This window comes from Rhinopithecus bieti, unplaced genomic scaffold (genome assembly GCF_001698545.2).
Source record: "Rhinopithecus bieti isolate Rb0 unplaced genomic scaffold, ASM169854v2 scaffold_15296, whole genome shotgun sequence".
NCBI classification, from domain to species: Eukaryota; Metazoa; Chordata; class Mammalia; order Primates; family Cercopithecidae; genus Rhinopithecus; species Rhinopithecus bieti.
The window spans coordinates 1418569-1443174 of record NW_016809075.1 but is presented as its reverse complement, the minus strand read 5'-3'; the positions used below and the strand labels follow the sequence as shown (position 1 = coordinate 1443174).

The 24606-nt window shown below is 37.9% G+C and overlaps 1 protein-coding gene across 18 annotated transcripts in view; it reads left to right on the top strand.

Annotated features, from left to right (window-relative positions):
- Nucleotides 1-24606, top strand: part of R3HDM1 (R3H domain containing 1) — a 204174-nt gene that overhangs the window by 69218 nt on the left and 110350 nt on the right. For 13 of the 18 annotated variants that reach the window (XM_017888477.1, XM_017888478.1, XM_017888460.1 and 10 more), the window contains exons 2-5: nucleotides 7661-7869; nucleotides 10926-11136; nucleotides 22879-22920; nucleotides 23391-23480. Coding sequence is in view for 12 of the 18 variants with exons in the window: in XM_017888460.1 (XP_017743949.1) it covers nucleotides 10966-11136; nucleotides 22879-22920; nucleotides 23391-23480 (303 nt within the window). In the remaining 6 variants the exon portion in view is untranslated. The remainder of the gene's footprint in view (nucleotides 1-7660; nucleotides 7870-10925; nucleotides 11137-22878; nucleotides 22921-23390; nucleotides 23481-24606) is intronic. The other 5 variants (XM_017888481.1, XM_017888465.1, XM_017888473.1 and 2 more) reach the window with 2 other exon arrangements.

Below are 24606 nucleotides of genomic sequence, written 5' to 3'. Positions count from 1 at the left end.
TCCACCTGAATGTCCTGAAGACACCTTAAAATTAACTATGCAAAACCAAAATCATCGTTCTGCCATCAAATCCATTTTCCTCCCAGATGTATTTCCTACAGTTAGTGGTAGCAAGCACTACCTGCACCTTCAGTGTGTCCTCTCATAACTCTACCAACTCTCACAGCCCTTACATTTTCCCTGACCACTCCTGTATTGAATTGGCTTCCCCTGGTTAGTTACTTTCTGTTATATTAATCTATTCATTTCTACATGAAGTACAGGCAGTGGCTGATACCAGGGGCTCTGGGACCAACACTACCTGAGTTCAGATCTTAACTCTACCCCTTACTAGTCTTGCTACTTTGAAAGCGCTGCTTAATCTTTCTCTGCCTCAGTTTCCTCATCTACAAACTGTATAATACTGCTTTTATGGAGATTAAATGAATTAATATACTTAAAGCATTGGGAATAGTGCTTAGTAAATAATAAGTAACTTTTTAAGGGTTTGCTGTTAATATTACCGGTTTCACAGCACATATTGCTATCAGTAATTACCTTGTATATTTTGTCTCTGCGCTAGAATATAAGCATTTTAGGTTCTAGGATCCCATCTGCTTAGTTCACTCATGTATACCTATTACCTAGAACAGTGCTCTGTACATAGTATCCAGTCTGGAGATTGAATGAATGGAATCTCTTTTCTCCTTTTCAGCGTTCATCTTTTAATTCTTTGTGTAAACCCTAGTCACTGTCCATCCAAACTTTCAACATTTTGTTTGCTAGAACAAGGTTAATCTATATTGTAGTTAAAATCATTCTCCCTGGCTTCTCTTAAAATGTGTTCATCTATTAACTCAAGCTTCCTGTTCCTCCGGGGGTCAGTACTAAGTTTCTTCTTTTCTCTTTTTCTTTTTGAGAGAGAGTCTCGTTCTGTCGCCCAGGCTGGAGTACAGAGGTGCAATCTCAGCTCACTGCAACCTCTGCCTCCCGGGTTCCAGGGATTCTCCTACCTCAGCCTCCCTAGTAATTGGGATTACAGTTGCACACCACCACGCCAGGCTAATTTTTGTATTTTAGTAGAGATGGGGTTTCACCATGTTGGCCAGGCTGGTCTCGAACTCCTGACCTCAAGTGATCCACCTGCCTCAGCTTCCTAAAGTGCTGGGATTACAGGCATAAGCCACCGTGCCCAGCCTAATACTAAGTTTCTAATCTTAATTTCAAATATATCCATATTTTTTAATGTTCTCATTTATTTTTTAGGACATTTTAAATGAAAAATGTCGTAAGCAAAAAAGGAGCATTATAACACTCAGTACTTACCACTCAGAATTAATAGTTGCTAACCTTTGTTATATTGGCTGGAGATCTTTTTTAAAAATAAAATAGGCCAGGCGCGGTGGCTCACACCTGTAATACCAGCACTTTGGGAGGCCGAGGCTGGCGGATCACGAGGTCAAGAGATCGAGACTATCCTGGCTAACACAGTGAAACCCCATCTCTACTAAAAATACAAAAAATTAGCTGGGCGTGGTGGTGGGCACCTGTAGTCCCAGCTACTCCGGAGGCTGAGGCAGGAGAATGGCGTGAACCCGGGAGGCGGAGCTTGCAGTGAGCCGAGATCGCGCCACTGACCTCTAATCTGGACCTGGACGACAGAGCGGGACTCCGTCTCAAAAAAAAATAAAATAAATAAAATAAAATAATACAGATGTGATTTGAAGTCCCTTCTCTGTCTTAACCAATCCCTTTCATTTCCCTCTCCAGAGGTAATTACTAACCTGAAATAGGTATATACCCTTCCCATCCATGCTTGTGTGGTTTTTAAATTTTTATATTCGTTACATTGAGTTCATAGAGTTACATAGAGTTCATTCTGCTTTTTGACTAAACATTCTGACATTCTTTGGACTTATGTTTGTACCTATAGTTTTAGTTCATTTCATTTTAATCGTTCCATGGTATCATGCAACATGAATATGCCACAGTTGATTTTACGTTAAAAAGAATAAAACAATTTTCCTATTAATACATTTGGTCTTTCCCATTCTTTGCTTTTAAATAAAACAATGCAGTGTATATTTTTGTACATGTCCCTTTGTATAAGGCGTTTCCTTAGGGTGCATCTACACCATGAGTGGAAATTTAGAGCCATAGGATATGTGGGATTTAAAATTCATTTGATAGCACAAACTGTTTTCTAAAGTGGATCACAGTGTATGAGAGGCCCAGTGTCTTCCCCATTTCTCCACTCAGAATGCAGCACATTCATGTAACACCTTACCTCTCCATATAACTTTTTCCCTAAAAGTAATTTGTTTCATATAGTCTTACAAGACTCCAATAATAAATTATTCTCACATTCTTCAACTACCAAAAGTCTTTCCTTCTTGCTTATAATGTCCTCCTAAAGTTATTATTTATATTAGTTGATAAGTGTCATCATTAACCTCTTCAGGATTTAATAAACTCTTAGGTCATGGGAGTTCATTCTCTTTACTCTTTTTAAATTTAGCTGATATTCATTAAAGCTATAGTGCCTTCTGTGGTTATTTGGTAAATTTTTGTTAGGTGACAGTAACTGTTTACAAATCACATACACATTTAACATTTTGAAATGTCAGTGCTTATATTCTTGTTCAAGTGACTGACAAAGTGACTGTAAATGTGAATTTCCACTATTTCTAAATACAGCATAAACAGTGTTCTTTGCCTTTCTTTCTAGAGGCATTTGACCAGTTTGGTTGTGCCAATTTATAACCTCAGGTAGAACTTGATATGGGGATATGGGTTGCTTTTGTGCATTTGATTTTCTTTATAGATGTGTCTGCCTAGTTATATTTCTGTCTCTGAGAGAAAAAACATAACATATTATGTAATGAAACGGGATTGGATAGCTAGATAGTGATAAGGAAGCAACAACCCATTTTTTAAGACTTTGCCAAATTCTGTTCAGATAACATCAATAATGTAACTCTTTTCTCCTAAATATTTTGTGAAAATATTTTACCTATAGGAGTGAGATTTATTTCCCACATATAAATTAACAAATGATTTTAAATATTGTGTTAACCTAGAGTAAATTGACTTTCCTTGTGTGAAATTTGAATATTTATTTTGGGGCTACCTAACTTTTCAATTCTTTTGTGTTATGAAACCAAAACTTAGACCCCAAGTATAATAAAGTGATATTTTGAATTGTCGGTATCAATATTGCATTTTTGTTGTTAATACTTCTAACTAAAATTTTCACTGGAGAAACTACTTGTCTTTAAACTTCATATATACTAGTTTGCCCTTGAAAGTGTTGATCCTAATTCTGCCTTGCTTTGTTACATAGAGGAAGGTACTTAATCATGCATATTTATCATTTGTAAGCTACTGCCTTCACATTGTTCCTTAGCCACAAACTCTGAATCCTTATTGCCACCCAAGTTTGCATAGTTGGTACTCATCATCACAAGTCATAGGAGGATTAAGATAAACAGAATGGTTGTATAATTCCTGGCAGTTCTGATTAGTTTGGTAGTAATTACTCCTGGTGACCATTAATACAAAGTTAATAGTACTATCTTCTTGTACACAAAAAAAAGTACATAGCTCCTCTTCATGTGAAAAGAATAAATTTACTTTGTTTTAAGTCTAGTACAAAGGAGTTACCATGTCATAATTACTCTTAAAATAAAAGTGCTCCGTAAACACAAATTGTCCCTCTTCTTGGTACCTACAGATGATGATACAGTATTGCAGGTAAGAGCCTGAAATGGAGTACTAGTCTGTCCAATTCAAATCCTGGTTTCCATACTTCCTGGCTGTGTGACGTTGGACAAATTACTTGATTTTTTTATGTGCCTTAGTTTCCTAATCTGTTGCAGGACAGAGTGATAATGGGACATACTTCTTAGAACTGTTGTGTGTGTTTTAAATGAATTCATTATGAAAAATACTACCACAGGGCCAGGCACTTGGTAAATATATATATTAGTATTTGGTTTTGGTGGAGCTGTTTGTATTCTTTTGTAGCTTACCTATTCCTGTGATTTCCCGATCCTTTTCTTTCCCTTGATTTACAAAACCTTTTTTACTTTCAACATTTTGACCCTTTGGAAATAGTTCATATGTATCATCTGCCTTTTGTTTATGTTCTATTTTATTATATAGAAATTTTAAAACTTTGTTCTAAGTTTTATAACTATTTACCTTTGATGGCTTGTAGATTTTAGTGTCACACTTGGGAAGGATTTCCCACCCAAAATCATAAAAGATTTCCTTTATATCCTTGTAGATTCATAGATTTACTTTTTTAAGGTTATGACCTTTAATTTTACCTGTAATTTCCTTTCATTTATGGTTTCGGGTACATGCCATCCTTTTTGTGCATGTGTAAACATACATGTGGCCTTTCTCTGGTTATCTACCTGGTAGCACAGGAATTATATATAAGCACATCTCTGACTTGTCCCTAATAAATAGCATGTTGACAGTTAGAATAATTTTTTTGAAGTTGAATATGAATTTTGAGCTCATATATCCATCTATCTTAGGTTGACAAAGATTCTGAAAAATTCAGTTTTTTAATTTCAGTAATAGTGGGAACTGAGATATATACTTAATGAATGCCTACATTTTGTTCATTTTTTTTTCTCTAAGTTGTCTTCCTGAATTTTGTAAGTTCCTCAGTATCTTTCACTTACTGTACAACTATTTATTATATTAAGACAGTACATTTAATGTACTTCAAAATGTTGTATTAGAGACATGATGTGCCATGTCTATCTTGTAGCTTTCTATACTTGACACCCACGTGCTCACACAACCTTTGGCAAACTGAGAAGTGTAGGCTTCATGGGTTTACCAAAAGGGTTTGGTTTTGTTTTTCCAGTGAGTACCAAAAGCTGAAACACATCCCTTTTACTTGAAGATTTGGAGAGGGAAAACATTTTTATTTCAAACAAGTTCATTAGATGGGCAGAGTAGCTCACACCTGTAATCCCAGCACTTTGGGAGGTAGGGACAGGGGGATTATTACTTGAGTGCAGGAATTTGAGACCAGCCTGTGCAAAATAGCAAGACCCCATCTCTACAAAAACAATTTGAAAATTAGCTGGGCATAGTGGCGTGTGCCTGTAGTCGCAGTTACTCAGGAGGCCAGTGTAGAAGGATAGCTTGAGCCTCAAAGGTCAAGGCTGCAATGAGTCAGGATTGTGCCACTGAACTCCAACCTGGGTGACAGAGTGAGACCTTGTCTCTAAAAAAAATTAAAATTAAAAATTAAACAAGTACATTAATATTTTGGAGAAGAATGCAAAGTTCATATATATATATATTTTTCTTTTTTGTAGAGATAGGGTTTGCTATGTTGCCCAGGCTTGTCTTGAACTCCTGGTCTCAAGTGATCCTTCCACCTCCACCTCCCAAAGTCCTGAGATTACAAGCCTGAGCCACTATACCCAACAGTTTCTATGAATTTTTAATATTCAATTAGAAGCCTTCAAATGAGAGCCATACACAAAAATGCAAAGCCACTTGTGCACAGTGGTAGGCCTCCTGTCAGTCTACTGTTGTGTAGGGGTAGGGATCAGGACACAGCAAAATCAGGCTTAGCCAACTGCTGATCTAAAGGGATTCTGACCAGGGAAGAGAGCTAACATTTTTGGAGGGCCTGCCCTGTGAGAGAGGCTGTGGTCTGTTCTACATTTAAATCAGTCAGTCCTCACAACAAACCTAGAAGCTAGATATTCTTTTTTCCACTTTGCAGATCAGAAAACTGCAGCTCAGAGAGATTATTTACCGAAAATATAACTAGCAGAGCTGGAATTTAAAACAGTATCTAATGCTAGTGCACTTCTCTTTCTTTTGCCATTTCGATATGCCATTGACTCCTTCCCAGGCAATAACTGGTCATTTTGATTCTGAATCATTCATTTATTTAGTCTGTTATCAAGTGGTGTGGCATATTAGCAAGTTTTGGTCACATACTGGTTGTGTGACTTTGAAGACGTCATTTGACTTCTAGGCAATAATAACTTGAATGCTGAATTGGACTAGGTGATCTGTCAGGTTCTTTGGGGTTTCATGGGACCTTGGGATTCTAAGAGGATCTTCTAAGGTGTTCACCTCTTCGATTTTGCCCCTTCCTCACTCTCCCCTGCAGCTGTTGCCTTATTTATTTCTTCAATGGATTAAAAGCCTTGCTTTTATGGAATTACAAAATTAAGAGATTCACGATTAAATTGTAAAGTCACTTTACAAAGAACACAAATAATTTGGTTGCTTAGTGAATGCTGCCATCTTGTGTCTACTATTTTATGAGATAAAAGCTAAAATTGAGAAAAAGTACTTGAAGGATTTTGTTTTGTTTTGTTTTGTTTTTGGTGTAGCTTAAAACAATCATTTGATGTAGTGGCTGGAGAATCTTGGTCAGATTGAGATGACACAGTTTTTTGATATTTGTTTTGATACCCCTTTTCTATTATCCTTTTGTCAAACATTGTGAAAACTAATATAAGGTTATATCTGGTTCCAAGTGATTGTGTTTCAAAATGGTTTTTGAAGAGTTAGTATAAAATGTGAGTAACTCTATAGTGCATGCTTGGCTGTCTTGGTATTAGGTCTCTTGGTGCTTAGACCTCATTATATGCATATATGTATGCTTATTTCACCTTAAAATTGTACTATCCTGTTTATTGATAGCAAAAATGTCAAAGGACAATGGAAGAGGTATATAATCTTTTTAGAGTTGTTTACTTGCTAGGCTATATTCATTCATACCGAATAAATATAAAATGAAACTGACTTCAAAAATATGACATGGAGAACATTTTGTATTTGGGGTTTGTTTTTGCCTGCCATCCAGACTAGAGTGCATGAGTAGCATGATCATAGCTAACTGTAACCCCCAACTAACGCTGTTCTCCCACCTCAACCTCCTAAGTAACTAGCACTACAGGTGCACACCCCCACACCCAGCTAATTTTTTAATTTTTGTGGAGATGGCGTCGCATTGTGTTGCCCATGCTAGTCTTGAGCCCCTGGGCTCAAGTGATCCTCCTGCCTTGGCTTCCCAAAGTGCTGGGATTATAGGCATGAGCCACTGCACCCAGCCAACTTTTTTTTTTTTTTTTTAAGAACAACGTGGGATTCATTTAAAATGTTCAATGGCTTATTTTTTTGTTTTATTTTTTCTGTTGTATTTTTAAAAATCTAGAATGTTATTAGTGTTCTGAATTACAGTCTTAAGTCCATAGAGTTACAGCTCTAGAAGAGAACTCTAAAAATGATGGTTCTTGGAGTTAAAGTGTTTCTGATTGTGATCTTTTTTCTCTCTCCTTATCTATAGATACTATCTCAATTATAACTCTGACTGCATTGTAGCTTCTCAGTACATATCATTTTCCTTCCTCTTCTCTCTTCTGCTTTTAACTAATCAATCCTCTTGGCCTCTTCCTCTTCTCTCTTCTGCTTTTAACTAATCAATCCTCTCGGCCTCAGTAACTTATTCAGGTTCACATAGCTAATACATGTTCGAATTCATTGTTACTCAGTGTTCTGACTTTTGTTTCAGAAAATATATAATAAAAACAACTGACAGTAATATTTTTAATTTCTCAGTTTCATGTGGAGTGTTCCATTTCCCTTGGCCATTTTGTTAAAATAGTTTCTTTTGTTTTCATTTTAGGCCACGGAAAGGTATGATATATTTGATCCAAGACAGTCCATTCCAGTCCGGGAATCTACAGTGGTGACAAGGACATGGGACTCCTCCTGCCAGATTACAGATGGTTCACTACAGTTGACATCCTGGCTGACAACTGTGAAAAAGAACCTTGGATTTTTTTTTTTTTTTTTTGTGGGACACCACAATCCCAAATCCAAAGGACACATCAGGTAATACTTGCCTGTCATTGAGAAAACACATTTCTTTTTCTTGCAAAATCTTACCTACAAAAAGCAAGAAGCTGGCCGGGCACGGTGGCTCACACCTGTAATCCCAGCACTTTGGGAGTCCAAGGTGGGCGGATCACAAGGTCAGGAGATCAAGACCATCCTGGCTAACACGGTGAAACCCCGTCTCTACTAAAAATACAAAAAAAAATTAGCCGAGCGTGGTGGCAGGCACCTGTAGTCCCAGCTACTCGGGAGGCTGAGGCAGTAGAATGGCGTGAACCCGGAAGGCAGAGCTTGCAGTGAGCCGAGATGGCGCCACTGCACTCCAGCCTGGGTGACAGAGCGAGACTCCGTCTCAACAAAAAAAAAAAAAAAAAAGAAAAGCAAGAAGCCAGTGTTTTCAGTAACTTCCTCACCCTGTCCCCACTTTGCAGTTATTTGTTTTCAGAATGAAGCAGTTAACTTTGGTATGGGTTATAGTTCAGGAAGACATGGGTTTTTTTTTTAATGCAGTTCAGTCTGTCTGTGACTTTAGGATCTACTTCTCTTTGGCTTTTTTAACTTTTCAGCTGTATTTATCAATTCCTAAAATCCATTTGTTTGTTTGTTTGTTTATTTATTTATTTATTGAGACAGAGTCTCACTCTGTCACCCAGGCTGGAGTGCAGTGGCGCAATCTTGGCTTACTGCAACCTCCGCCTCCCAGGTTCCAGCAATTCTCCTGCCTCAGCCCCCCGAGTAGCTGGGACTACGGGCATGCAGGTACGTGCCACCATGCCTGGCTAATTTTTGTATTTTTAATAAAGAGGGTTTAGCCATGTTGGTCAAGCTGGTCTCAAACTCCTGGCCTCAAGTCATCCGCCTGCCTCAGCCTCCTAAAGCACTGGGATTACAGGTGTGAACCACCGCACCTGGACCTAAAATCCATTTAGATATTTAATTGCAAAACATTCTTTCAGGAAATGAACTTTTGAATTTTTCAAATTGATATAGAGAAAATAAGTTCCACTGGTTTTTTCTCCCCACAAGATTTTATTATGAAAATTTTCAGAAATATAGAAAAGTTGAAAGAACTTTACAGTGAACATCCCTGGAACCACCCCTTGATTTTACCAGTAACATTTTAGCATACATGCTATAACCTATATCTGTCTATCCCTCTATCAATCTGTTCTTTTTTTTTAAGATGCATTTCAGAATAAGTTGTTTATATCAAGTTCTGCCATTATTGGTTTTTTTTGTTTTGTTTTGTGACAGAGCCTCACTCTGTCACCCAAGCTGGAGTCCAATGGCGTGATCACAGCTCACTGGAACACACGCGTTTTGGCTTCAAGTGATTCTTGTGCCTCAGCCTCCCAAGTAGCTGCAATTACAGGCGTGCACCACCATACCTGGCTAATTTTTGTATTTTTAGTAGAATCTGGGTTTTGCCACTTTGCCCAGGGTAGTTTTGAACTCCTGAGCTCAAGCAATCCGCACACCTTGGCCTCACAAAGTGCTGTGATTACAGTCATGAGCCACCCCACTGGCCAAGTTCTGCTGTTTTTATTACATTTTTTGCAGCTTAAAATGACTGCTATCTTTAGCTGAATCTCTGATACATTAATCCCGTGTGAAAACATTCACTTTCTTAAACTCACTAATGACATGAAAATATACTGTAATCTTATGTATTTGATTTCCTGTGGATTTCATATTCTAGAGTGCTTGGATAATATGTGTTGTTTGTCATTGAATCACTTAATTCAGGAGAGTCTTCAATGCTTTCTTCATATTGCTCAACATATTTGTTAATCCAGATTTACAAGTGTATCTTGTAATAGAATGTTACTGTTTATTTTATTTATTTTTTTTTTGAGACGGAGTCTTGCTCTGTCGCCCAGGCTGGAGTGCAGTGGCGCGATCTCAGCTCGCTGCAAGCTCCGCCTCCCGGGTTCATGCCATTCTCCTGCCTCAGCCTCCCGAGTAACTGGAACTACAGGCGCCCACCAACAGGGCCGGCTAATTTTTTGTATTTTTAGTAGAGACGGGGTTTCACCATATTACCCAGGATGGTCTCGATCTTCTGACCTCGTGATCCACCCGCCTCGGACTCCCAAAGTGCTGGGATTACAGGCGTGAGCCACCACACCCAACCGTTACTCTTTATTTTTAAATTGTTTACTTTTGGAAATATTTCAGGGTAATTTAAGAAATTTGGAATTTTAGGAATCCAGATGAAAATGCTATTATAGGTATCCCTTTGGAGAAGAAGATTTCTAATGTCTTCTAAATACACATATATAATTCTCCAGCCATTACCTTCTACCTTGATCTGGCTCATTCCTTAATGTTTCTTAAGAATTGCCACAAGTAGGGCCGGGCACGGTGGCTCATGCCTGTAATCCCAGCACTTTGGGAGGCCGAGGCGGGTGGATCACGAGGTCAGGAGGTGGAGACCATCCTGGCTAACACGGTGAAACCCCGTCTCTACTAAAAATACAAAAAATTAACCAGGCGTGGTGGCGGGCACCTGCAGTCCCAGCTACTCGGGAGGCTGAGGCAGGAGAATGGCGTGAACCCAGGAGGCGGAGCTTGCAGTGAGCCGAGATTGCGCCACTGCACGCCAGACTGGGCGACAGAGCAAGACGCCCTCTCAAAAAAAAAAAAAAAAAGAATTGCCACAAGTAAATGTGCATCAAAATCACCCCATATTCTTTTTTTAAATGTACTTATTTATGTGTTAGCAACAGAGACTTGCTATGTTGCCTAGGTTGACCTCAGCCTCCTGGACTCAAGCAGTCATCCTGCCTGACTCCCAAGTAGCTGGGACTACAGCTGGGTACCACTGTGCCTGGCTCACATACTTCATTACTTCATATAGCTCTTTTCTCACTGTATTGTGGTTTTTTTTAATTTGGATGTATCTAGCACAAAATTATATACTCCTTGAAAGCAAGAATTTTGTTCCTGTCTATATTCAACATTATTTCTGGAACATGACAGACAGTAGGTCAGTATCATGCAGTAACTGAATGTAAAAAAGTTTAAAACTGTATTAATCTTTATTTCTTAAGGTTTCAAGCTCCCTGTAGAATTCGAAAATAACCTTTGCTAATGAGGATGTCTGATACTGTTACTGTAAAAGATGAAACTCCAACAATGAAGGATTTGGAGGCAGAAGTGAAAGATACAACCAGAGTTGAAAATCTTATCAAATCAGAAAACTATGGGAAGATTTTGGTAGAGAAGAATGAACATTGTATTGAGAACAATATAGATCTGCAGGTAAACAGGAATTTTTCTCTGACTACAAATACTAAATATTCAGTATATATTTATGTTTATTTTCATACAAAACTCACTTCTCAGAATTCTAAAAGGGTAAGTTGACCCTTCGTGACATGCTTACTAGCTGGTTTGGGAGCCAGTTGGATTAGCTTGCTGTGAGTCTTAACTTGCTTGTGTCATGTAATATAATTCTTTTTATTTGTATGTGGGCTAGTACATTTTTATTGGCTTTCTACTTTCTCATTCCACCCTTTTCGTAATTACCAGTGCTATGAGAGTTTGGAAGTCTCACAGGTAAATTTTGAATTTAACCTAAGAGCTCTTAGAGGAAAGAGAAATAGAATAAAACTGCAAATGATCTATTGGCAAAAACAGCCCTCAGGGGGTTCCTCAGTCACTCAACCTGACTGACAAAAAAGATTTGTGGGCAGGGGGATGTTAATGCTTTTAATGCTGTGCATGTATAATGACTTAAAACTAGCCACTGAGAAGGCTTCTAATTCCAGGCATAAATGGAAACTGAGTTGATTAACAAATTGAAGATAGGTAAAAATGGTCCCGAGTAATAGCATTTCTAGTAGCATTCACTTCTTTGGTAAGGTTTTCCGATTATCTGTTTTCTCAAAATGAAGGGCTAACACTTTTAAACAACTTTATTTTATTATTTTATTTTTATTTTATTATTATTTTATTTATTATTCTATTCTTTTTTTTTAAGATGGAGTCTTGCTCTGTCGTCCCAGGCTTGGAGTGCCAGTGGGTGATCTTGGCTCATGCAGCCTCCCTCTCCCAGGTTCAAGCAATTCTCCTGCCTCAGCCTCCCAAGTAGCAAGGACTACATGCATGCACCCCCACACCTGGCTAATTTTTTCTATTTTAGTAGAGATGGAGTTCCACCGTGTTGCCTAGGCTGTTCTGGAACTGCTGAGCTCCGGCGATCCGCCCGCCTCAGCTTCCCATAGTGCTAGCATTACAGGCGCAAGCTACCGCGCCTAGCCCACAGTTTTTTTTTTTTTTTTTTTTTAAATATCTCATCATTTATGAGTCAGGAAATGAAGCAAGGCTTGGGCTGAGTGAATTTTCTATTCTACAAGGTATCCAAAGAGGTACTTTGTTGACATTTAACAGGCTAGTGGACTGGTCTGGAGCATCCCAGACTGCCTCTTGCACCTGTCTGGCACCTAGGTAGGAACGACTGGAGTGCTGGGCTCAGGTGGAATCAGAAGCACCTATTTGGCGCCTCCAACAAGGTCGGTCCAAAGTAGTCAGACTTCTTATGTGGCAGCTCAGGGGTCCCAGAGAGAATGTTCCAAGAAAGCCAAGCAAAGCTGCAAGGTTTCTTTTGACGTAGGCCCGGAAGTTCCAGAACGTTACTTCAGCTATCTTCTTTTGATAACATAAGTCAATAAAGCCAGGCCAGAGGATGTGGAATTAGACCCTACCTCTCAGTAGGAAAGAATTTGTAGCCACCTTTAAACTACCACAAAAAGTTATTCAAAAAAAATTGTTTAGGCCGGGAGTGGTGGCTGTAATCCCAGCACTTTGGGAGGCCAAGGTGAGCGGATCACGAGGTCAGGAGATTGAGACCAACCTGACCAACATGGTGAAACCCCGTCTCTAGTGAAAATACAAAAAATTAGCCAAGTGTGGTGGTGCGCACCTATAGTCCCAGCTACCAGGGAGCCTGAGGCAGGGGAATCGTGTGAACCCAGGAGGCAGAGGTCACAGTGAGCCGAGATCGCGCCACTGCAGTCCAGCCTGGCAACAGAGCAAGACTCCATCTCAAAAAAATAAAATTAAATTAGCTGGGCATGGTGGCGGGTGCCTGTAGTCCCAACTACTCCAGAGGCTGAGGCAGGAGAGTGGCCTGAACCTGGGAAGCAGAGCTTGCAGTGAGCCGAGATAGCGCCACTGGGGGCAACAGAGCGAGACTCCGTCTCAAAAAAAAAAAGAAAAAATTTTTTAAAATCGTTTAACAATGTTTTGTTTTGCAATTAAAGACTTCTGTTTTGGAGATAATATTCTATCATTCTGTATGCTAAATACTTTGAAGGGTATAAGCCAAAAATTATAGCTTTGCTTTTTTTTCTTTTGTGTTTTCTTTTTTAGCTTCACTTTTTTAAAGTAAAGAAACCTGGTTTTGAGGTGGGGGTTGTGCTTTTTTTGTTTTTCCTTTTAAGATGGAGTCTCGCTCTGTTACCACTGGAGTGCAGTGACGTGACTTCGGCTTACTACAACCTCCGCCTCTGGGTTCAAGCGATTCTCCTGCCTCAGCCTCCCAAGTAGCTGGGACTACAGGCATGCGCCACTGTGCCCAGCTAATTTTTGTATTTTTTGTAGAGACAGGGTTTCACTATGTTGGCCAGGATGGTGTCGATCTCTTGACCTCATGATCCGCCCACCTCGGCCTCCCAAACTGCTGGGATTATAGGCATGAGCCACCACTCCTGGCCAAGAAACCTGTTTTTAAAGGTTTTCTCATTCTTTCATTCAGTCAAAAACTGTCTTTTTTCCCTATTGTGTACCAGACACCAGGTTAGACAATGATAGCAATTCCTTCGGCTATAAAAATGCATTTAGGCCCCACTTATAGTCAAGTGGTAATCATCTAAGAAATTGAGAAGAATAACATATTTTTTTCCCATTTTTACTAACAGCACTTTTTAAAACAACAAAAAATTGCCATGCCTGTAATCAGTACACTCAGTGATGGCAGCCTGCCAGTGTCCTGATTGCATCAGAGAAAATCTGCTAAAATTCTATTGCATTTGTGATTGAAATAATAAAATACTTCATTTTAGCCTCTTTTCTACACCTAGTATTTCTTCTCCTAGATCATGCTTATCAACAAGTCATTAACTTGGGTTATTGCATTTCCTACCATGTCTGTTGTGTTGCCCTTGGCAGTATGCCACAAGAACATTCTGATGACCACTTTTGCATCATGGCCCAGTTGTTTGTAGTATAAGAAAATTTCCCACATGACCCAAACCTTTTATTGAAAATCTCTTTACCAAGGAAATACCATAGTAAACAAACATGGGTATGGTCTTTAACCTCTTGTTTCCTATAGCATAGTGACTGTAATGATTTGGGAGGAGGGAAAAAGCAAATGTGAGAATTTATTTTATGTTAATCTGGTGAATGCCATATTCATTTTTTATTCAAGTATTTATTAATAATTTACTACATGGGGTGGGCGCGGTGGCTCATGCCTGTAATCCCAGCACTTTGGGAGGCCAAGGTGGGCAGGTCACGAGGTCAGGAGTTCGAGACCAGCCTGACCAACATGGTGAAACACCGTCGCTACTAAAAACACAAAAAAATTAGCTGGGCATGGTGGCGCACGCCTGTAATCCCAGCTACTTAGGAGTCTGAGGCAGGAGGATCACTTGAACCTGGGAGGTGGAGGTTGCAGTGAACTGAGATCATGCCACTGCACTCCAGCCTAGGTGACAGAGCGAGACTCTGTCTCAAAATAATAATAATAATAATAATGTATTATATGTAAGAATACTGACTCTGCTTTGAGCTTTTAAGGCCCATGATGCCTTCATCCAAGGTGCCTGGAAGGGGTGTACAGTTGAAATACCTTGTGTAGAACAGATTTAATGGAAATTCAGAATTGGAAGTCAATAAAACTGGAAAATTGGTTTCTTCTGTGTTTTTATTTAAAATATTGTAAAACAAAGTTCACTGTTTTAAGCATCAGCAGGGAATAAGTGTTTTGTTTTAAAAAGTCTGGTTAATACGGAGTTACTTTTAACTTAATGTGGAGTTAACTATTCTAACATACTACCAGATATTTCATCTTCCTTTGGCACATCTAAGGTATTGCCTAAAGGTTGTCATCTTAAATAACAACTGCTACTTTTCACTCATAAGTTTGGATGTATGTAGCAAATAATGTAGGTTTTCTATTGAGATTTTTGAATACACTGTTACTTTATTCTAATAGAGTGACAAGATTATTCTCTACTTGGCTCTCATTCTGAAAATCAGCTACCATGAATATTATAACTTACGTCTGTTATCTTGCTTCAGCATAGTAATATTTAAAGTGATTAAAGGAAACAGAAATGTTTACCTTCCAAAAGAAGCATTCATTTCATTCATTTATATAAAAAAACTGCACTTTTGTTATATACATTTTGAGTGAAGTCATTTTTAATTAAGGGATGTTACAGCCTCTTTTGTACTATGAAGAGACCTTATGATTTTCTTTCTGTTAAGGATAGTGTTTACATAAAAAATAATTCCGTCAAACTAGAGAGAGGCCAACAGACATTACATGTCATCTCAAGTGGTTCCAAGCAGAGATTATCTCAAAGAGCTCTTTGACCATTTAATTTATAAATAATTCTACTTGTGTTTTCTACTTTTACTAGTTTTCTCTTCCTAATTTTAAAAAATGTTGTGTTTCTTATTCAGGGTTTTGTTTTGGACTGTAATCTTTTATAGAAGTTTTAGGATTACTTTCATAAGAATTTCTTAATACTTCAGAGCTAATTCAAGAAATCTGTGTGCATTAATGTCAGGAAATTAACTTTCCCACATAATTGCCTTGGAGTTGTTCTGAATTGTTGATTATGGTCTCAAATAATTATCTGACAGGTTTTGGTTAGGAATTTTCTACTGCCACACACTGTTCCTATTGAGAATGTGGAGGTACATTTCAGGCTTTATATTTTTATGAAACATTTGGAAGGTTGGGCTGGTGGATTCCAGGTTTCTAAATCCAGAAAAATGTATTTTGTTAGACTGTGAGTAATCCCTAATCTTTAACATGGGTTAATTGGATAGTGGGGAGTATTTGCCTTAATTTCCTGTGTATAACTCACCGATGGGTCTCCATTGTTTGATTTTCTTCACGGATAGGTTTTTCAGATTACATTTGACTAAATTAACCTGGTGTGGTGGCACATAACTGTAATCCCAGCACTTTGGGGAAGGCCGAGGCAAGCAGATCGCTTGAGCTCGAATTCAAGACCACCCTGGGCAACATGGCGAAACCCCGTCTCTACCAAAAAAAAAATACAAAAATTAGCTGGGTGTGCTTAAATGCACCTGTAGTCCCAGCTACTCGAGAAGCTGAGGTGGGAGAATTGCTTGAGCAAGGGAGATTGAGGTTGCAGTGAGCTGAAACCATGCCACTCTACTCCAGCCTGGGTGACAGAGTGAGACCCTGTCTTAAAAAATAATAATAATAATAAACTTAGGGTAAATTATTTGTGTTGGTATTTACAGTCATTTATTTTAAATATAAAATTCAGAACCCTGTGCTCTGCTTATTAAAGGTTCAAACTCAACTTTCCCATTCTTTTACAATTGTATCTTTGTACTTAACAAATAGTTTGTCCAGGAGTGTTCATCTGTATACATGTGTATGTACACACAATTCAAAACATATTTGGGAACAGTTCAAACAATGCCTCTCCTCCACATTATTATTAACAATAGGATAGCAAGTCCACATTGTGTTGGTAACCCTTGTCATGGAGAAAATAAGAGAGCTGATTTTTCTTAAAAACTAGGCCTTTTGTGCCAGAGTCAATGAATAGCTCTGACATACATGAGTTAATTTTCCACACACAGAGTTGGCTAAAGTACATATTGTGTGTATTCTGTTTCAGTAGTAAGCCCTTCGATAATCAAGATGAGACTCTTACATCTTGTGTCCGTCCCTCAAGTTAATTCCAATGTGTTTCTTTAAAAGGGGTTTGGACAAGAAAGTAATGAATCTAATAAGACTGTCAGAAAAGTTCAGAACACAATGCCACACTTCTTCGACAATGAGGGCAATACATAACGAATTCCCTCATTTGCTTGGAAAGTATTGATGAAGCAATTATCTTATTTCATTAATCTGTTAAGAAATGAAGTATTTTTTTTTAAGGACTGAATAAAAATCTCTTTATATAAAATCATTCAAATAATAATCTTAGCTATTTCCTGTTTGTCAAACAAAGATTAAAAGGATGTATGTGGCCAAGCATGATGGCTCCTGCCAGCGCTTTGGGAGGCCGAAGCAGGAGGTTTGCTTGAGTCCAGGACTTTGAGACTAGCCTGGACAACACAGGAAGACTTTGTCTCTACAAAAAATAAAAATAAAAAAATTAGCCATGTGTCACGGTACACACCTGTAGTCACAGTTGCTTGGGAGGCTAAGGCGGGTAGATGACTTGAGTCCAGGAGATGGAGGCTGCAGTGAGTTAGGATTGCACCAGTGCACTCCAGCCTGGGCAACAGTAAGACCTCTCCCTTAAAAAAACTAAATTTAAAACAAAAAAAAGAGGATGGCCAGGCGCAGTGGTTCACACCTATAATTCCAGGACGTTGGGCGGACGAGGCAAGCAGAATGCTTGAGTCCAGGAGTGTGAGACCAGTTGAGGCAACATAGCAAATCCCCTTCTCTACAAAAAACACAATTAGTCAGGCTTGGTGGCTACTCAGGAGGCTGAGGTGGGAGGATCACCTGAGCCCAGGAGGTCAAGGCTGCAGTGAGCTGTGACTGCGCCACTGGACTCCAGCCTGGGTGAGAGAGTGAGAGCCTGTCTCAGAAAAAAAAAAGATACATGTAATGTACCTAGTACATAGAGCGTGGCAAATGGTAGGTGCTATTAACAGTGTTTTAATAATTATAATTGTTACTATTTATTAGCAATAGCACGATTATATGGCTTCTCAAAGATCTGTCCCTTTATTGTCATGCAAGATAGATTTTTTTCTTTAGTAATAAAATAAAGAGTAAAACTTCCTTTTAATATAACCTCCCCACATTTTCAGTACGGTAGTTTTATTTCTATTAAGTTCTATATCTGTATGCTGTATTTGTATTGTTTTTATTAATATTGAATGAGTTCAACTTTTTAAAACTTACGATACATTTTCCATAGTATATTTTTATAATTATTTCTAGGATTTGGTGCTCTTTCTACTGAACTTGGGTCATGTGCACATATGGTAGCTCTTTTAAGCACATTTACTTTTCGTGGTGCTTTCTTGTGATGTGTAAAGATGTTGGCTACATCTTGTAGATGTAGAAATGCTTTTGCATACTTACACAGTTTGTACTTCTTTGGATAATTTTTATGTACACCACCAGCAGGATGGGATGATCCTGTATCTTCATTTATTATAAGGAATAACTATAAACCAGAGTTTGTGACTTTCTCCACATACTTATATTAGAATCTTAAGAGTGAGGCCTTCGAATACTTATCTCTGCTTTCTGGCTCAAAGGGTTAAATGTTAAAAACAAATTAGTGATTGTGTTTGGCTTATTGATTTTTAAAGTAGCTCTCCCACCTCAGGGAACTTTGTATTTTTCTTTTATTCCAGTAGAAATTAGCATCCTGGCATCTATTATTTTTACTGCCCTGACCTTAACTAGACATGTAACATTTTAATTCATTATCTTCCTTATAATTGCCACTAGTCTTTACTATTACCTAGAAAAGTACTGAGAATTTGTAAGCACTTCAGGGTGTTTTGAGTCTGGTTGAAAGGGTGTAACCATTATAATTTTTCTTCATAACAATTATTAATTACAAAGAGAAAATTATTCCTATTTTTTAAATATCAGATTTTCTTAGTTGAGTGATATTTAATTGGTTATTTTTGTGCTAATGCATATATAACTCATAAGGATTGCTCTGTTTTCTTCAGTTCTCCGAATTCTAGTAGCTGGTAGCTCTGACAACATATTAGTATCAATTTCAAACTGAAATTCTATTAAGGATATTCTGCACCCATTTTTTGGCCTAGTTCCTGTTTTATACTTAAGTATAAAACAACATAAATTATAAATTGGGAACTTTGTCCCTAAGCCTTCTGAATTCTAATTTAGATAGCATTTCTCTGGACCAATACAGGTCTATTAAACAAGCTGCTAAATTTTTACTGTGATTGTGAAATTCTGCTAAGGGTGAAAAGTGTGCTCTAAATAATAAAATCCTTTTTTAAAATAATTACATATCAAATAGAGGGAATTCCTATTTAAAGCCAAATCTGGCTGCCAAGTAGATTACAAAAATACGAAATAAAGTATGTTTACTTTAATAAACAACTTGTATTCTCTGCTTTGTTGTGTGTGTATGGCATATTTTCTAGTACATATAATTTCTAAATAAATTATGTTATTGAATAATGCCACTTTGGCAATTTATAGTTTACTTATATAGTAGTGTATTAGTTTTCTATTGCTGCATAAAAATTACCACAAACATAGAGGCTTAAAAAACAACACCCGTTATCAACTCACAGTGGGCCCAACTGGGTTGCCGTTTAGGGTTCTGTGAGGCCAAAGTCAAAGGTGTCAGCCAGACTGGGCGGTTTTCTCAAGACTTTGGGAAAGAATTTGCTTCAAGGCTCATTCCAATTGTTGACACACCTTAGTTTGTTGAAGCTGTAGGTGTGAGGTCCTGTTTTTTGGCTGGTTGTCAGTAAAGGCCACTGTGTTCCAAGAGGCTGCTCATAGTCCTCCTTACATGGCCCCTCTATCTTCAAAGCCATCAGTGGTATGTCAAGTCCTTCTCACGCTTTAAATCTCTCTGACTTGGCCCCATGCTCCCACCAGAGAAGAAGTCTCAGCTTTTATAGGGCTCACTTGATTGAATCAGACTCACCTGAATCTTAGATTGTATCTTAAGATCATCTGGCTTGGAGCTTAGTTAACAAATGCAAAATCCAGCAGGGCGTGGTAGTTCACACCTGTAATTCCAGCACTTTGGGAGGCCAAGGCGGGCAGCTCACTTAAGGTCAGGAGTTTGATACTAGCCTCGCCAACACAGTGAAACCCTTGTCTCTACTAAAAATACAAAAATTAGCGTGGCATGGTGGTGGGCACCTGTAATCTGAGCTACTTGGGAGGCTGAGGCGGGAGAATCACTTAAAACTGGGAGGCGGAGGTTGCAGTGAGCCAATATCATGCCACTGCACTGCAGCCTGGGCAACAGAGTGAGACTCAGTCTCAAAACAAAACGAAACGAAAAAAAGAGCAAAATCCTTTCTCAGCAGTACCTTGATTTGTGTTTCATTAACCAGTGGATGGGAATCTTTTGGGCCATCTTTAGAATTCTGTCTGCCTTGGCCGGGTGCGGTGGCTCACACCTGTAATCCCAGCACTTTGGGAGGCCGAGGTGGGCGGATCACAAGGTCAGGAGATCGAGACCACAGTGAAACCCTGTCTCTACTAAAATACAAAAAATTAGCCGGGCGCGGTGGCGGGCGCCTGTAGTCCCAGCTACTGGGGAGGCTGAGGCAGGAGAATGGCGTGAACCTGGGAGGTGGAGCTTGCAGTAAGCCAAGATCGCGCCACTGCACTCCAGCCTGGGCAACAGAGCGAGACTCCGTCTAAAAAAAAAAAAAAAAAAGAATTCTGTCTGCCTCAGGTAGAATTTAATCCACAATAAAGTTTCTTTAAATATATTAATTGCACTGGACTAAGATTCTGAAGATCTGGGGTTCCTTTTGACTTTAGTAACTGATTCTGGACCGTGAGGTCTTTAAGACCAGGAACTATGTCTTATTCATCTTCATAGCCCTAGTGCCTAGCACAATGTCTGGTGTACAGCAGGAACCTAAAACATGTTTATTAAATGAAGTCAAATTAAGATAATTTTACTTCTCTGTATCTTCCTTTATCTTTTCCTCATTTTCATCAAAGCCTCCTTATAGATTAAAAGTGAGATAGTTAATACATGTGTGAGTCTATGAATATTCTCAAGCATTACGACAGGGACAATATACAGCATCCCCATTTTATAGATTTTTTAAAATTAGCATTTGTTAGATTAAGTAATTTATCTTAATCTCATTGCTAATAAGCAGAGGCAGCACACTGGTTTTCTGACATGGTCAGTTCCTAACCTTTAATAATCAATTACATTTATAACACTTTAGAGTTTTCTAAGCCCCTTTATTAGCTACGCTTTCATTGAATCCTTTCAAGAATCCTGTGAATTAGTGCGAATAGTATGAACTTTTAGGTAAAAGTAAACCAAAGTAATTTGACCGTGGTTGCCCACTAATAAGAAGCAAATTCAAAAATTTAAGTCCAGGTCTTTTGCATATGAATACAGGATTTACATTGCCAGTTAATGACCTCCTTCATTTTAAAATTTTTAATAGAAGATTTTATACCAGTGATACTTAAAATTACAAGAAATTAAAGCAGAGGACTGAGAGTAAGTCACAAATTATTTTCCCTTCTACTTCCTCAGAACTCATTTAGTTATGTGCATTTTCGTAGTTATTCACCTGTTGCTTTTCTCCCACTTATTTTTTTTTCCTGTAAGCCCTAGAGATGATGGCATCTACCACCTAGTCTAGATGGTAGCATAACTTACTTTACTTACATTGTTAGATGTGAGTTACGGGTAATTAGAAATCCTCTTGAACAAATTAGAGAGTAGGTAAAAACAGAAGGCAATACCAACATGCAGAAGCCCTCTTAGGCAGCACTGCCATATGCATGTGTGCACACGCATACTGTTTTCTTCTATATAAGAAACAAAATCATTTTTCTTTTTTTTTTTCTATTTTCCTTTTGTTGTTATTCTGTAGTTTGTGTAATCTAGGGTTAAAATCCCAAGAATACAGTGCTTTTTAATTTTGAAGGACTTTTGGCTCAAAATGGGAGCAGGACATACTGATAATGTAGACTCTTGTTTCTGTTGACTCTACAAGGAAGGCCTTTTTGAAATAAAATGATGGGGTTTTTTTTGTTGTTGTTGTTTTTAATGTAAAGCATACTAGTCTGGATATTAAGGATTTTGTATCTGTTTTATGTTTGGTACCAGACTGGCTCCCTCATGTTAAGAAGTAAAAATGATAGATACTTGGGCCACGTACTATTTGGTGTTGGGTTTGGGGAGGAAAATTGGAAGAAAGAACGAAAGGAAGGTAGGACGAAAGGAAGGAAGGATGGAAGGAAGGAAGGACAGACAGATGGAAGGAAGGAATGTAGGAAGGAATGTTTAAAACCTATCTGGCTCTGGTTTGTTTAAAACCTATGTAGCTCTGGCTCACAGGTGCTTCAGCTGGTTTCCCAAACCAAAGCTTGTATCACAAACATGAATTAGTGTGCCTTACAGGGTTCTCCAATCAGGTGACTGATGGTCGGCCTATCAGTCATGCTGGACATCCGTATTGGAAGTCTGCCCTTTTTTCTTCCTTTCTGCTTCATTGCCTCACCTCAGACCTGATGAATAGGTTTCCATCACTAATAAACTGGTGGTGTACTTCATGCAATCTACACCTCAGTAGATTTGTGGTTGGACTCTGACTCACTGTGCATTTGAAACATTTTTATTAAGTTTAGAACTTTTCGGAATGTATCTACCTTAAGCTGCTGGTTTTTGTGTGTGTTGTTTTTCCTTAACCTTGGCTAAACTATACTATATTGTAAAATAATGAAGTATATTTTATTTCACTACTAAGAAGTCACCATATAAGTTCCATTGTACTCAACATAGAAATTGTGGCCATTTGCTGATTTAAAGAAAAATGCCTAAGAAAGAAAATAATAGTAAAATGCCAACCTACCAGGATTTTAAAGAATCTTCTGCAAGTGTGCTTCTGGGAGGAATCAGTACTCTTTTACTGAAACCAACTTTGATTTCCTCACTTTTCATACTTTATGCACAGTTAGTTTTTCTGTGGTTTAGGAGTATGAATTAAGAAGCAAATTTTCTGTTTCAGTATGAAATTTAATACAAATCTTTCTTGTATATTCAGCGGCCATTGCAGTCATTTGGACAGACAGGAAAAAGGTCTAAGGTATAGTAAATATTTTGGTGTGCTGGCATGCCAAGGGCCTTCCGTCATGCTTGATAAATCCTTGTTTTCATATAGCACTACATTCAGTTTAGTTCTTTCATATTTTATGGGGGGCAGAAAGCTTATTTTGTTTTATTTGGGATTTTTGTCTTGCCTAGTCGCTTTTGTGCATTGCTTTTTTTATCTTGATGGTTCTTTATCTGTAGAGAAAATCGCTTTCTCACCATTCTTTGGGATATGAAGTTGGAATTATTCCCATTCTTTCTATTGCTATAATTTTCAAAACTGCAATTGTTTGTTTTCCTTCTTAACAAAGGCTTTTAGTAGTGTTTAATGATACATTTAACGTGCACATTTTATCTACTGTTATGGCAGAAACTATAAAGAAACTTAGAAACTCTTTCTAGGGGGCTTTTGGATATGCCCTAGATTTCTGAAATGTAGTGTTAATTATAAATACTTCTCTTTAGTCAAGCTCAAAGTTAAAGCTAGTTCGGAGCCTTGCAGTGTGTGAAGAATCTCCACCACCACCTGCACCAGAGATATCACAGGAGAACCAGGTAAAAAAGCAAAACAAATGTTATTTCAAGACATGGTGGAACTGGAGAATTTTTATATATGATTTAAGTTGTGTTGTTATATTTGTTTTATTTTGACTAAAGGAAACTGATTCAATAATACTTGGCACCCAAGATATACATGAAACGTTAGAAAACCTCTTTGCTTCAATCTAAGGCTTAGAGCAATGATTTCTCTTCTGGAAAACTTAGGAATCATGTAACTAATTAGGAATGTGGCTTTAGGAAAGTTATAAATTAATTTTATAAAGTTAAAAAATGTTAAGGTAGCACTTCCAGTGAATATAATTGTGGTGAAATTTGCCCTTTTAGTTTTATCTTTTAGAAATTTGTCAGATACTTAATGCTTGTATGTAAAGAGACTGGCCAAGACTTACTTCTTGATAGATTATTTAATGTAACCTGAATACATGGTGAAACCAATTTTCATATTAGCTTGGCTCTCTAATAATTATCTAGTACTTCTGATTTCTCATATGTCTATTCTTATAAAATTTAGAACACTGAGGTTTAGGCAAACCATTTAGTTTGTCCCTTACATTCTTTTTAATGCTATAACTACTTTTCTGTTAATCTCAGCCATGGGTTGATCTCTGTCTCATGTTATATCTGTATATTTATGCATAGATATTTTTGGACCCTTTACCAGTGTTTATCTTGTAATAACTTTGCCTACTGGCTTGTTCTACTTAATAAGAGTTTGAGCAACTGAAAATACTCCTTTATCCCAACAGACAGTTTGCAAGGAATTTGGGCAATTTTGTGGTTATTTAAGAAGCCATGACTGATCCACGACATGTACATCTTTTTTGTAAAGTAATTATCATTATGCATTTGGTGATTCAAACTAAAATTGTTATACTTTCCCTTAATTTACATGATACCCTCAAAAGCCTTTTACAGATATTGAGGATAGTTGTCACATATTTAGAATATGTACTGTTTTTGAAAAGCACTACATTTTATTGCTTGAAAATGCGAGGAAAATGTTTTGAAATAGATTGTTGTCAATGAAATGTACTTAAAAATCTGTTTGCTTTGACATTTCTTTGCATCAGAAACACAAGGTTGAAAATTAATTTATGATTTTTTTTTTTTTTTTTTTTTT